Genomic DNA, 16085 nt, shown 5'->3' with positions numbered 1-16085 from the left:
TATAAATGACTTTGTAAAGTTTATAGCTGATTGTAAGGTGAATTATGTTCTTGCCTATCTGTCTATCTCTCTATCTTTATCTATCTGTCTATGTCTATGTATATCTCCGGTGCTCATTTCCTCCAGGAACTCCCATCAAGTGGGTGGTCGTAGAAAAAGAGTATTCACTTATTCCTGCCCTTACGTGCCTCCTTTGCATACACCATTCCATGTATTCCTCCACCATTTCTCTCCCTCCACCATTTCTCTCCCTCCACATTATTTTCCAACATCACAGGTGGTCTTCCTCACACACCAACCCTTTTGATTGTACTAACATACAATCTCTTTGTAAACTTCCTGTCTTGCATTCTATCCACATATTAAACACCTAAAAGTATTATGTTTCACCTTCTCTATCACTTCTCAATTCATTTTTTTTTTTTGTATTCCCTGCCATATCACATCTCTCATATACCCCCTTATTTCTTTCATCATTCCATCTGGTCATACCACGTCCCTCGCAAATAGCTGATTTCCACAGCCTAGGTTCTTGAGCTGTGTGACTCTGTCCATGTTTTAGCAGTATAAGTCAGGGTTGGGAGGACCATGCTGTCCCATAATCCTTTCTTCACTTCCATACTTACACCTCTACCCTTCATTATTCTTTTCAGGGATCCATACTTACATCTCTACCCTTCATTATTCTTTTCAGGGATCCAGTGACTCTTCAATCCTGCACTGCTCTCTTCCTTATCTCTTCTTCTGTATCACCAAACTTACCTAAGATAGGTCCTAAATACTTAGATTCTCTCACTTCTTCCAGTCTTTCTTCCCCCATATCCAAAACACAGTTTAGTTTACTTAATTCTTTCACTCTGTAGGTTTTTCACAAAATCTATAGTTTCATTTCTTTTCAGACAACAATACTTTATTTTACTTGCATTTACCTTCAATTGCTTACACTTACACATGTCATAAAACAAACTAAAACCTTCTGCAACCCCTATTCACTCTTAGCAAACAACACAGTATCATCTGCAAAAAGGCTTGTCACTAGCCACCTTATCTCACCACCACACTCCATCTCTGCACCCCCTTTCCCTAGTTTTTCTTTCACCTATTGTACTCCCTCCTTATACATTTTAAAAAACCATGGTGACACCACACAGCCCTGCCTTAAACTTACGTGTTACCAAAACTTTTGCTCAACTCGCCATACCATCTTCTATTACATATGCTTTTGCTTCTCTTTAGAAGGCTTTCACACCAACCAGCAGTTATCCTCATACTCCATATAACCTTAACACATTGCACTCAACTCTTTCACACTCTTTCTTCAGATCCATAAAAGCTGCATACAGCTTCTTACTTTTGGCTAAATATTCTTTCACGGTCATTTTCCCCACAAAAATTTGATCCCTACATCCCCTGCCTTTCCTAAAACCACCCTGCTCCTCACTTATTCTGCATTCAGTCACTTCCATCACTCTGCCAATCAACACTCTTGCATACACTTCTTCTTGGTATAATTTTACCTATACTTATTCACTTGTAATCAGCACCTTTTCCTTTGAATAAAGGAACAATAATAGCTTTCACCCAATCATCAGGTGTATCCTTGTTTCCTTGCTAAAATGCATATAAAATTCATCCACTCTGTCACACTTACTCCTCCATGCATCAGCATTTCAACCATAATTGCATCCACCCCAAGTGCCTTTTCTACCTTCAACTTCATTAGTGTCCTTTTTACCTTCTTTCTTGCAATCAGCCCCTGTGTTTGCATCCTCTAATTTTATTCCTCCTACCCATGCAGGTAACAACTGCTGCTTCACCTTTGCACACATTCATCATTACTTCAAAATAATTGTCTTTCCATCTACCTTTCACTTTATACTTTTGATTCGGTGACTCACCTCCCCTACTTCTCCCATTAACATTTCCAGTCTTACATTCACTTCTTTCCTCTTTCTCTTTGTTTTACTACTATTTTCCCTGACCTGTGTTCAACTTTCTTCCAAAATCTTCATATACTCATTCTTTGCATTTTTCTGTCAGCATACACATCTTATATTCTTCCCTCCTCCTTTGCTGAACTTCCACAGATAGATTCCTTTCAAGCACTCTTCCATATGCCTCTTTCTTCACTTCACAACATTTTTCTCATCCATCCACCATGCATTTCCCTTTTTATTCCTATGGCTCATGGCCTTGTATCGAAGTACTAATTCTACAACGCTTAACAGTCTTTCTCTAAACATTTTAAACACCTCATTCACACATGACTGCATTACTACATTCACTGCACTTCCATCTAAACTTTCAGTCATCCTCCTTTCATGCTCCACCTTGCATTCTTTCAGGTTCATCTTTTAGTTTGTTAGCACTTTTACCTCTCCATTCTTTCTTACATTTTTTTTTTTTATGTTGAAGGCTCCAGTCTTGGACAGAAGTCCATATCAAGGCCAGGTCTTAATTGAAATATAGAAAGGATTATGAAATGGAAAAAGAAAAGACAAGGGAAATTATTTATGTATTTCTGAGAAAGTGAGAAACCTGTCTTTTGAAATGTGCCAGGTCATAGTTACTGGGGAAGCCATGAGAGGGTAGAGGGCTCCAGCTTCCACGTGTATGGAAAGAAGCAGGTATCAAAATGGCCCACCCTTGAGTTGCTGATGACCTCACAATAATCATGTGATGCAGCAGCTTGCTGAGTATTGCATGCTCTAGCTAGTGGTGTGGTCACCCAAGCAGGCAGCTCTTGGGAGCAAAAACCTACAGAAGAGGCAAAAATACCTACAGAAGAGGGAAAGTGAACTAACATTGCAATGTTGGGCAAGGGGGTCAAGTCTGAAGGTTAACCTGGACAGTTTAAAAGGCAGATTGCTTTCGACTCAACTCTGTCAGGTAAGGATGCATAGCTAGAACCACCCCAAATGTGAGAGCAGTACTCCATACAAGGACTAATTAGTCCCTTGTGTAAATGGAGCTACTGTTCAGAGGAGAAGTTTTGACATCTAAACTGGACACCCAATTTCTAAGAGCCATACCTAGCTATTCCTGTAATGTGGGGTTTTCAAGAAAGAGTGAATGTTACAGCAATGCCAAGTATGCTCATTGAGTCAAGAGGTGGAATTATGGAACCGTCAAAGGAGAGACGAGAGTTCTGAGGAGTTTTCAATAGAGAGATGGGTAGAAACTGGTTTTTAGAGGCATTAAACTTAAGATTTTGTGTACCCCACTGAGATATCCTGCCCGAGTTTATTGAGGAGGCTATGTCAAGATGAGATGCAGATCGAGTGAGGAAGAGGGAGCAGAAATGAAGAATGTGAGTCATCAGCATATGAGTGTATTGGAGTATTAGGGAAGGAGAGGAAATTGGTGAAAAAAAAAAAGAAAAAAAGTTTAGGGGACAGGACAGAACCTTGAGGGACTTTGCTGTTGATGGAGAAAAGGGGGAGGCTGATCCATCAACTAACATGGAGATAGATCAGTCTGAGATGAAGCTAGATATGAAGGGGCAAAGTGAGGGAGGAAAGCTAAAGGAGGGGAGCTTAGAGATGAGACACCAATGCCGTACCCTGTCAGAAGCCGTAGATATGTCAAGGGCAGTGACACTTGACACCCCAAAATTATTCAGGGATGATGACCAGACATTAGTAAGATTGGAAAGAATATCACCAATGGATCTTACCTCATGGAAGCCATACTGGTGGTCAGAGAGAAGATTGTGATTTTCGAGTTGTTTAAAGATATGGGGGGCAAGAAGGGATTCAAAGACTTTGGAAATGGTAGATATCAGTGCAGAAGGACGATAGTTAGAGGGGTTCAGAGCAGTCGCCCTTCTTAGGGATGGGATGCATTGATGCATGCTTCCAAGGAGAAGGAAAAGTTTTGGTTTTTAAACAGAAACGAACAGATGAGCAAGGTGCAAGTTCAGGGACACACTCTTTGAGTACATAGGGATGGATGCCATTAGAACCATAAGCCTTGCTTGCATCCAGAGAAAAAAGTACTTTTTGGACAGTCCGAAGAGATTACAGGAATGGGCATAGAGTTAATAAGAGGAACATCACAGGGTGAAGAAATGTTTGTCATCCAAGGGGGATTTAGAAGAGAAATGGGAACCAAAGAGAGTTGCTTTGTCTATGGGAGAGACAGCCATAGTACCATCAGAGTGGAAAAGTGATGGGAAGGTAGAGCAACAGAAGTCATTAGAGATGCCCTAGCTAAAGACCAGAAAGGCCTATCAGTGGATGATGAGGATGGGTGATAACAGGCAGTGATGAAAGCTGAATGGGAGTTTTTCCAAGCCTAATATGCTTGATCATTTGCCTGAATGGCCTCAGAACAGGAACGGTTGAACCATGGATTGAATGAAGAGGTCATCATGGAGGAAAAGGGGATAAATGCTTCTATTCCTGCAAGAATAACTTCTGCTATGCGTTTGGTGGAGACAGAAGCATCATCACACAAAAGAGTAATTTACCCAAGGAAAGTCAGAAAAGAAGTTACGTAAGTTATTCCACTCAGCTTTGTTGAGGTGCCAATATTTATGCTTAGAAGAGGCTGCGGGAGGGGAAGGTGTAGTTAGAATAGATACATTTATGAGACTGTGATCAGGTGAACTTACACTTCTCCCTGATCCTCACCTCCACAAGAACCTTGAAATGGTTAGTCTATAGAAATCCTCTCATGAACTCTAGCATCTAGCACAGCCTTTCTTAACCTTTAATCATTTCTCTTTCATGTATACCTGTGAATCATCTTCTGAATAAAGGGGTTTGCATGGAACAAACTCTTCTCAGGGCAGACATACACAGGATAACTCCCATTCTCATTTACTTTTGGCTCTCCCATTTTCCAACTTTGTCTCCAGTTTCATTACGCACTACATTTGCATTCTATTACCCATTACGACCACCTTTCTCTCCTTCTCAAACTATTTATTTTCAGTCATTCAGATTCCTCCAGAAACACTTCATTTCATCCTTACCTCAAAGTCTTCATATTCACAGGTGCATATACACATTCCCATGTTTATTTTATTTCATTTATTAATTATACTTAGTTGCTGTCTCTTGCGTTAGGGAGGTAGCACAAGGAAACAGATGAAAGAATGTCCCAACCCACCTAAATACACATGTATATATATAAACACCCACACACACGCATATACATACCTATATATTTCAACGTATACAGACATATACATATATACACATGTACATGTTCATACTTGCTGCCTTCATCCATTCCCGTCGCCACCCTGCCACACATGAAATAGCACCCCCTTCCCCCAGTGCATGCATAAGGTAGTGCTAGGAAAAGACAACAAAGGCCACATTCATTCACACTCAGTCTCTAGCTGTCATGTGTAATGCACCGAAACCACATTCCCATGTATACTTCACAATTCCAATCCTTCATTTCACCCACACTATTCTTGATCCTTTCCATCCATGTTCTGCACAGAACACCCTCCCCATACTCTTGATGGTAGCACATTTGCACATCCTTTCCCTTTTTCCCAATAATTTCAGTCATTCCCATCCATACCACCACTCCTTCCATGCCCTCCCTAACTTGCATTCATCATTTTCATTTTCACAACATACTACCTCAAATTAAGGCAATTGGTAATTTTTTCAATTAATAAATGCATTTTTTTTTTGTTGTTGTTGTTGCAGGTGAGCCAGGGGAACCAGGATTAGGAGAGCCAGGGCCTCCTGGGCCCCCAGGTGGCATCTTGGATAATGACCGCAGGACCATCATTGAGCAGGTATGAGAGAGTGAATGTGTGAGTTAGTGTATGGGAGTATGTTAATGATAGAAAGTGAATTCCAGTCCATTTTCCTTATTTTGTATATGGCTGGGCTGAGCTTCATCATCCATGTATCTGATTGTTTAGAGCTTGACTCAGCCCTGGTCATTGTTCATTTCTTCATGCCCTCAGGTTTAACCACAAATATGTGTCATTTACATCCTTTTGGCAATTTTTTTTCATTAATCAGCTATGGTACTTTCTTTAATACCAAGCTTGATTGTATGCCATTTGTTACTTCAGACCACTTAGAAAGGCCACATCTGACATGAGCCCTCTATTCCTTTGTGTAGAAGATTTTGGGCTTTTAAGTATATTCAGTATTCACCCCTCAAAGGTTACCTGCTAATATGATGTTTATTCTGTATTCTTTCATTTCAAATTCCTTATTTCTGATCTTCAAGCCCTAGAAAAGTTTTTGATTTCTCATTTTCTATACATTATCATCAAAAAGAAAATTCACTGCTTATTTTAATTCATGCATATACTGTATTCCAGCTATCATAGTTAAGTTGTTACTTTGTTTTGCTGATGTGTTGATACAGCACTGATTCTTGTTATATTTTGAGGTTTGTTACCACATATCTGTCACAGACAAGGTTGGAGTAATTATAATAATTTAATTGAAATGTAATTGATTACAGATGTACTGTAATTGTAATTGAAATAAAATTGAAGTAATCAATTGTAATTGTGATTAATAAAGTGTAATAAAGTGATTGTAATTTACTTGTAATTGTGAAAGGGGAGGAAAGTGGCACTGGAAACCTTGTAAATGCAGAGGTAGGCAAGCAGTACTTTTAAAGCTCTGGTCATAGTGGTACTGGTCCAAAAAATAATGGCAGTAGAGGTACTCACAAGCAGTACTTTCTTATCATTAACCGGTTGAGTGCATCTTATTGATCCCCTGACTTTACTCAAACAAAAATGTCAGTCCAATAAAGACAAAAACAAAACTGTATGAACTCAAGAACCCTGCTGAGGTGAATAATGCAATTGATCTTCTGTCCCAGAGAGAGCAGAGGAGTAAGAAACTCATGTTAGTGGTGATTTCTGCCTTAGAGGAGCTTGTGATTGTTCTCGAACCTTTTCTTGAGGCTATGGAAGTTGTGGAAAGGCTGAAGAAGGTGACTATATCTGCTCTTGGACCAGTAATTCAAGTACTTAAACATTCACTGGAGAATCTAGTTCATAATCATACCCAATTACAGTATTGTGAACAAATGGCTAAAGTCCTATTGGACTCTGAAGAAAAGGTTGGATCCATACATGGAAATGAGAAGTGTTCAAGTAGCAGCTTTTATTGGATCCTAGGTTAAAACTGGACTGAAGAAAAGGTTGGATCCATACATGGAAATGAGAAGTGTTCAAGTAGCAGCTTTTATTGGATCCTAGGTTAAAACTGGACTGAAGAAAAGGTTGGATCCATACATGGAAATGTGTTCAAGTAGCAGCTTTTATTGGACCCCAGGTTCAAACTGGACTGGTTCCCTTGAAAAATTGGAGGTAGCTCAGGAGGGGTCAACATCAACAATGGATAAAGCAAGTAACAAGAATGATCGAGTAGAAGGATTACCTGAATCAAAAAGACCCAGACTTTTCTCCTTCATACCAAAATGTTCAACAAAATTCCAAAATCAACTGGGAACAGATGGAAGCACAGTGTCATTGAGCCTTTTGTTGAAGCAATATGTAGAGGAAGGAACTCAAGTAATTTTCAGGTGATTCAGTGCTATACTGGAAGTAAGTGTCCCAAACTTTGCATCCACTGAAGAACCTTGCAAGAGAGATGATTGGGTGTACTGCTACATTTGCTTCATCAGAGTGAGTTTTTAGCATTGCCAGAAATTTTTTCACTGCTAACAGAGCTCAACTTGGTGTCATTTCTTTCCGTTCTGTTATTAATAAAGTGTAATAGTGAATTGTTTGAAAAACTACAAGCTCTTTAGTTAACATCTGCAACTTCTACTAAAATGAAATATTTATTTATGTTTTCAAAATCGTTTGAGACACTTGAGTTAACATCTGCAACTTCTACTAAAATGAAATCTTTATTTATGTTTTCAAAATAGTTTGAGACACTTGTTTGTAAATAAAGGATAACATTACAGTGCAAATTATTTTTGTCCAAATTTGGGAAATTGAAGTTGTAATCATAATTGATTTTTTGTGGTAATTGCGACTGTAATGTTATTGCTACTTTATATGTATTTGTAATTATAATTGTAATTTAAATTTTTGAGGTAATTGTGATTGTAATTTGATTTTTAAAGTGTAATACCTCCAACCCTGGTCACAGATATATACTAGTTTTTTTTTTTTTTTTTTTTTTATGCTTTGTCGCTGTCTCCCGCGTTTGCGAGGTAGCGCAAGGAAACAGACGAAAGAAATGGCCCAACCCCCCCATACACATGTACATACACACGTCCACACACGCAAATATACATACCTACACAGCTTTCCATGGTTTACCCCAGACGCTTCACATGCCTTGATTCAATCCACTGACAGCACGTCAACCCCTGTATACCACATCGCTCCAATTCACTCTATTCCTTGCCCTCCTTTCACCCTCCTGCATGTTCAGGCCCCGATCACACAAAATCTCTTTCACTCCATCTTTCCACCTCCAGTTTGGTCTCCCTCTTCTCCTCGTTCCCTCCACCTCCGACACATATATCCTCTTGGTCAATCTTTCCTCACTCATTCTCTCCATGTGCCCAAACCACTTCAAAACACCCTCTTCCGCTCTCTCAACCACGCTCTTTTTATTTCCACACATTCTCTTACCCTTACGTTACTTACTCGATCAAACCACCTCACACCACACATTGTCCTCAAACATCTCATTTCCAGCACATCCATCCTCCTGCGCACAACTCTATCCATAGCCCACGCCTCGCAACCATACAACATTGTTGGAACCACTATTCCTTCAAACATACCCATTTTTGCTTTCCGAGATAATGTTCTCGACTTCCACACATTTTTCAAGGCTCCCAAAATTTTCTCCCCCTCCCCCACCCTATGATCCACTTCCGCTTCCATGGTTCCATCCGCTAGTTATGTTATGAAAGTGTGTTAAGATTCTGTTATTATAATACATCTTGTGAAAGTTAAAGGGTTTTACTGAACTGAATAGGGACCCAACCTTGACCTTTTAAACAGGATCTGCATGAAAAAGGAGATTAGTAAGATCACATCAGATCAGAACATCAACATCAGTGAAACAGACCAGCCTTTCTCTTTACTGATTGTGGAAAAAGAATATAAATAAACAATTAGATTTGTGCATGAATGAAAAGAAAAAGAGCAAAGTACTGTATATATCAGGATACTGTATTTGATTTTAGCGCAGTAGAGTGAAAAGACTCTCTCTTGCCTTTTTTGCTATCCAAGGTCTGTTCATCTCATGAACTATGAGAGAATTACTAGGATCCTAAAGGATTAGAAACCTTGTGACCCCCCTGCTTTTTGGTGAGGCAGATGCTCACCCTTGGCCTGCCTCTTGGCAGTCAGCAACCTCCAGTTGGTAATGACATAATTTTTCCATGGCCAGCAGTACTGACCTGCATCATGCATGGTATCTCTTTTTCCATGGATGGGAAATGAATTCTAGTCAGGCCTTTTGTTTATCATATTTCTTTTACTCTTTTACAGATAAGTATCCTTGTCTGAATTAGCTAGGTATAGTGTGTTTTGTAAAAGAATTGTATATATGATTTGTACATTTAGTTTGTATTTTCATACTTGTTTGCCATTTTACACATAAGTGAGTTAGTGCCAGGAACAGGCAAAGAAAGACCTCATTCAATCACTTCCATTGTGTAGTTGTCTTGTGCTCTGCCCCAAAACCACTGACCCCTATATAATAATCTTATTATATTTTTAAGTTGTTGCCCTTTCTCATTGTATGGTGACACTTTCTCCATTCCTGCCTTTCTTACCTTGTTCCTTAGTTCTATTTGGAAGCTTGCAGTGTAAAGGCCCCAACAAAGGTAGGGATTAGAACAGTGTTGCCCAGAGAGATGGCACTCATTCAAGCCTTAGGGTTGTGTCTCCTGAGGTTAGACATGAGTCAGTCATGTCTCCACTTTCTTGGTTCTAGCTTATCTATCTGATTAAACCTGATTGGTGTTTCAGTAGAAAAGGAGCTCACTTAGCTCACTCGGGGGGAAGGGATTTTTTGTAGAGACTGTTTCTCTCTGGGTTAGGTGTTAGGAGGAACTTGTGGATGACAGTTATCCCTATAGTGGTTGGGTCATAATCACTTGGCCCATAAAGTCTGACATTCCCCTACCATGATTTGTGGTGCATCATGAAGCATTGGGAGACATAGGGCCTCCTTAGGGGCAGAAATTCATTGAACTCCTTGCTGGACCAAATTTTGCATATAATGAAAAAGTGAGTATTTATGTAGGTTGGGGACTGAACATACAGGAGGGTGAGAAGTGTGCAAGGAATAGTGAATTGGAATGATGTGGTATACTGGAGTCGACATTCTGTATATGGGCTGAACCAGGGCATGTAAAACATCTGGGATAAACCATGGGAAGGTCTGTGGGGCCTGGATGTGGATAGGGAGCTGTAGTTTCAGTGCATTACACATGACAGTTAGTTTATGAGTGTGAACGAATGTGGCCTTTTTTTTTTTTTTTTTGTCTGTTTTCCTGACACTACCTCACTGAAGCAAGGGGCAGTGATGCTGTTTCCTGTAGGGTGGGGTAAAACCAGGAATGGATAAAGGTATGCAAGTATGAATATGTACATGTGTATAAATGTATATGTCTGTGCATGTGTAAGTTTATGTATATATATGTGTATATGCTGATATGTATCTGTGCTGTCAATGGATTGAACCAGGGCATGTAAAGCATGTTGGGTAAGCCATGGAAAGTTTTGTGGGGCCTGGATGTGGAAAGGGAGCTGTGGTTTCGATGCATTATGCATGAATGAATGTGAACGAATGTGGCCTTTTGTCCTTTCCTAGAGCTACCTTGCAGGGGAAGGGGGGATGTTATTTTATGTGTGGTGGGGTGATGACAGAAACGAATCTGGGCAGCAAGTATGAATTATGTACATGTATATATATGTATATATCTGTGTATGTATTTTGAGTGGGAGATGTATAAAAGAAAGAGACAGGAGGTCAAGAGAAAGGTGCAAGAGGTGAAAAAAAGGGCAAATGAGAGTTGGGGTGAGAGAGTATCATTAAATTTTAGGGAGAATAAAAAGATGTTCTGGAAGGAGGTAAATAAAGTGCGTAAGACAAGGGAGCAAATGGGAACTTCAGTGAAGGGCGCAAATGGGGAGGTGATAACAAGTAGTGGTGATGTGAGAAGGAGATGGAGTGAGTATTTTGAAGGTTTGTTGAATGTGTTTGATGATAGAGTGGCAGATATAGGGTGTTTTGGTCGAGGTGGTGTGCAAAGTGAGAGGGTTAGGGAAAATGATTTGGTAAACAGAGAAGAGGTAGTGAAAGCTTTGCGGAAGATGAAAGCTGGCAAGGCAGCAGGTTTGGATGGTATTGCAGTGGAATTTATTAAAAAAGGGGGTGACTGTATTGTTGACTGGTTGGTGAGGTTATTTAATGTATGTATGACTCATGGTGAGGTGCCTGAGGATTGGCGGAATGCATGCATAGTGCCATTGCACAAAGGCAAAGGGGATAAGAGTGAGTGCTCAAATTACAGAGGTATAAGTTTGTTGAGTATTCCTGGTAAATTATATGGGAGGGTATTGATTGAGAGGGTGAAGGCATGTACAGAGCATCAGATTGGGGATGAGCAGTGTGGTTTCAGAAGTGGTAGAGGATGTGTGGATCAGGTGTTTGCTTTGAAGAATGTATGTGAGAAATACTTAGAAAAGCAAATGGATTTGTATGTAGCATTTATGGATCTGGAGAAGGCATATGATAGAGTTGATAGAGATGCTCTGTGGAAGGTATTAAGAATATATGGTGTGGGAGGAAAGTTGTTAGAAGCAGTGAAAAGTTTTTATCGAGGATGTAAGGCATGTGTACGTGTAGGAAGAGAGGAAAGTGATTGGTTCTCAGTGAATGTAGGTTTGCGGCAGGGGTGTGTGGTGTCTCCATGGTTGTTTAATTTGTTTATGGATGGGGTTGTTAGGGAGGTAAATGCAAGAGTTTTGGAAAGAGGGGCAAGTATGAAGTCTGTTGGGGATGAGAGAGCTTGGGAAGTGAGTCAGTTGTTGTTCGCTGATGATACAGCGCTGGTAGCTGATTCATGTGAGAAACTGCAGAAGCTGGTGACTGAGTTTGGAAAAGTGTGTGGAAGAAGAAAGTTAAGAGTAAATGTGAATAAGAGCAAGGTTATTAGGTACAGTAGGGTTGAGGGTCAAGTCAATTGGGAGGTGAGTTTGAATGGAGAAAAACTGGAGGAAGTGAAGTGTTTTAGATATCTGGGAGTGGATCTGGCAGTGGATGGAACCATGGAAGCGGAAGTGGATCATAGGGTGGGGGAGGGGGCGAAAATCCTGGGGGCCTTGAAGAATGTGTGGAAGTCGAGAACATTATCTCGGAAAGCAAAAATGGGTATGTTTGAAGGACTAGTGGTTCCAACAATGTTGTATGGTTGCGAGGCGTGGGCTATGGATAGAGTTGTGCGCAGGAGGATGGATGTGCTGGAAATGAGATGTTTGAGGACAATGTGTGGTGTGAGGTGGTTTGATCGAGTGAGTAACATAAGGGTAAGAGAGATGTGTGGAAATAAAAAGAGCGTGGTTGAGAGAGCAGAAGAGGGTGTTTTGAAGTGGTTTGGGCACATGGAGAGGATGAGTGAGGAAAGATTGACCAAGAGGATATATGTGTCGGAGGTGGAGGGAACAAGGAGAAGAGGGAGACCAAATTGGAGGTGGAAAGATGGAGTGAAAAAGATTTTGTGTGATCGGGGCCTGAACATGCAGGAGGGTGAAAGGAGGGCAAGGAATAGAGTGAATTGGAGCGATGTGGTATACCGGGGTTGACGTGCTGTCAGTGGATTGAAGCAAGGCATGTGAAGCGTCTGGGGCAAACCATGGAAAGCTGTGTAGGTATGAATATTTGCGTGTGTGGACGTATGTATATACATGTGTATGGGGGGGGGGTTGGGCCATTTCTTTCGTCTGTTTCCTTACGCTACCTCGCAAACGCGGGAGACAGCGACAAAGTATAAAAAAAAAAAATATATATATATATATTTTTTTTTTTTTTTTTTTTTTTTTTGCTTTGTCGCTGTCTCCCGCGTTTGCGAGGTAGCGCAAGGAAACACAAGAAAGAAATGGCCCAACCCACCCCCATACACATGTATATACATACGTCCACACACGCAAATATACATACCTACACAGCTTTCCATGGTTTACCCCAGACGCTTCACATGCCTTGATTCAATCCACTAACAGCACGTCAACCCCAGTATACCACATCGCTCCAATTCACTCTATTCCTTGCCCTCCTTTCACCCTCCTGCATGTTCAGGCCCCGATCACACAAAATCTTTTTCACTCCATCTTTCCACCTCCAATTTGGTCTCCCTCTTCTCCTCGTTCCCTCCACCTCCGACACATATATCCTCTTGGTCAATCTTTCCTCACTCATTCTCTCCATGTGCCCAAACCACTTCAAAACACCCTCTTCTGCTCTCTCAACCACGCTCTTTTTATTTCCACACATCTCTCTTACCCTTACGTTACTTACTCGATCAAACCACCTCACACCACACATTGTCCTCAAACATCTCATTTCCAGCACATCCATCCTCCTGCGCACAACTCTATCCATAGCCCACGCCTCGCAACCATACAACATTGTTGGAACCACTATTCCTTCAAACATACCCATTTTTGCTTTCCGAGATAATGTTCTCGACTTCCACACATTCTTCAAGGCTCCCAGAATTTTCGCCCCCTCCCCTACCCTATGATCCGCTTCCGCTTCCATGGTTCCATCCGCTGCCAGATCCACTCCCAGATATCTAAAACACTTCACTTCCTCCAGTTTTTCTCCATTCAAACTCACCTCCCAATTGACTTGACCCTCAACCCTACTGTACCTAATAACCTTGCTCTTATTCACATTTACTCTTAACTTTCTTCTTTCACACACTTTACCAAACTCAGTCACCAGCTTCTGCAGTTTCTCACATGAATTAGCCACCAGCGCTGTATCATCAGCAAACAACAACTGACTCACTTCCCAAGCTCTCTCATCCCCAACAGACTTCATACTTGCCCCTCTTTCCAAAACTCTTGCATTCACCTCCCTAACAACCCCATCCATAAACAAATTAAACAACCATGGAGACATCACACACCCCTGCCGCAAACCTACATTCACTGAGAACCAATCACTTTCCTCTCTTCCTACACGTACACATGCCTTACATCCTCGATAAAAACTTTTCACTGCTTCTAACAACTTTACTCCCACACCATATATTCTTAATACCTTCCACAGAGCATCTCTATCAACTCTATCATATGCCTTCTCCAGATCCATAAATGCTACATACAAATCCATTTGCTTTTCTAAGTATTTCTCACATACATTCTTCAAAGCAAACACCTGATCCACACATCCTCTACCACTTCTGAAACCACACTGCTCTTCCCCAATCTGATGCTCTGTACATGCCTTCACCCTCTCAGTCAATATCCTCCCATATAATTTACCAGGAATACTCAACAAACTTATACCTCTGTAATTTGAGCACTCACTCTTATCCCCTTTGCCTTTGTACAATGGCACTATGCACGCATTCCGCCAATCCTCAGGCACCTCACCATGAGTCATACATACATTAAATAACCTTACCAACCAGTCAACAATACAGTCACCCCCTTTTTTAATAAATTCCACTGCAATACCATCCAAACCTGCTGCCTTGCCGGCTTTCATCTTCCGCAAAGCTTTTACTACCTCTTCTCTGTTTACCAAATCATTTTCCCTAACCCTCTCACTTTGCACACCACCTCGACCAAAACACCCTATATCTGCCACTCTATCATCAAACACATTCAACAAACCTTCAAAATACTCACTCCATCTCCTTCTCACATCACCACTACTTGTTATCACCTCCCCATATATATATATATATATATATATATATATATATATATATATATATATATATATATATATATATATATATATATATATATATTATTTTTTTTTTTTTTTGCTTTGTCGCTGTCTCCCGCGTTTGCGAGGTAGCGCAAGGAAACAGACGAAAGAAATGGCCCAACCCACCCCCATACACATGTATATACATACGTCCACACACGCAAATATACCTACCTACACAGCTTTCCATGGTTTACCCCAGACGCTTCACATGCCCTGATTCAATCCACTGACAGCACGTCAACCCCGGTATAACACATCGCTCCAATTCACTCTATTCCTTGCCCTCCTTTCACCCTCCTGCATGTTCAGGCCCCGATCACACAAAATCTTTTTCACTCCATCTTTCCACCTCCAATTTGGTCTCCCTCTTCTCCTCGTTCCCTCCACCTCCGACACATATATCCTCTTGGTCAATCTTTCCTCACTCATTCTCTCCATGTGCCCAAACCATTTCAAAACACCCTCTTCTGCTCTCTCAACCACGCTCTTTTTATTTCCACACATCTCTCTTACCCTTACGTTACTTACTCGATCAAACCACCTCACACCACACATTGTCCTCAAACATCTCATTTCCAGCACATCCATCCTCCTGCACACTGCTCTATCCATAGCCCACGCCTCGCAACCATACAACATTGTTGGAACCACTATTCCTTCAAACATACCCATTTTTGCTTTCCGAGATAATGTTCTCGACTTCCACACATTCTTCAAGGCTCCCAGAATTTTCGCCCCCTCCCCCACCCTATGATCCACTTCCACTTCCATGGTTCCATCCACTGCCAGATCCACTCCCAGATATCTAAAACACTTCACTTCCTCCAGTTTTTCTCCATTCAAACTCACCTCCCAATTGACTTGACCCTCAACCCTACTGTACCTAATAACCTTGCTCTTATTCAAATTTACTCTTAACTTTCTTCTTTCACACACTTTACCAAACTCAGTCACCAGCTTCTGCAGTTTCTCACATGAATCAGCCACCAGCGCTGTATCATCAGCGAACAACAACTGACTCACTTCCCAAGCTCTCTCATCCAAAACAGACTTCATACTTGCCCCTCTTTCCAAAACTCTTGCATTCACCTCCCTAACAACCCCATCCATAAACAAATTAAACAACCATGGAGACATCACACACCCCTGCCG

At 41.0% G+C, this 16085-nt stretch overlaps 1 protein-coding gene and 1 long non-coding RNA gene across 2 annotated transcripts in view; one reads left to right on the top strand and one right to left on the bottom strand.

The window, feature by feature from the left end:
* The window catches only part of LOC139757283 (uncharacterized), a 357868-nt gene that overhangs the window by 11315 nt on the left and 330468 nt on the right, over positions 1-16085 (bottom strand). The window lies entirely within an intron of this gene.
* Positions 1-16085, top strand: part of LOC139757279 (uncharacterized) — a 791816-nt gene that overhangs the window by 536514 nt on the left and 239217 nt on the right. The window contains exon 19 of the mRNA XM_071677629.1: positions 5673-5764. Within this exon, the coding sequence (XP_071533730.1) occupies positions 5673-5764 (92 nt within the window). The remainder of the gene's footprint in view (positions 1-5672; positions 5765-16085) is intronic.

This window comes from Panulirus ornatus, chromosome 2 (genome assembly GCF_036320965.1).
Source record: "Panulirus ornatus isolate Po-2019 chromosome 2, ASM3632096v1, whole genome shotgun sequence".
Classification (NCBI taxonomy): Eukaryota; Metazoa; Arthropoda; class Malacostraca; order Decapoda; family Palinuridae; genus Panulirus; species Panulirus ornatus.
Note: the sequence above shows the minus strand (reverse complement) of the source record. Positions and strands in the feature narration are given on the sequence as shown.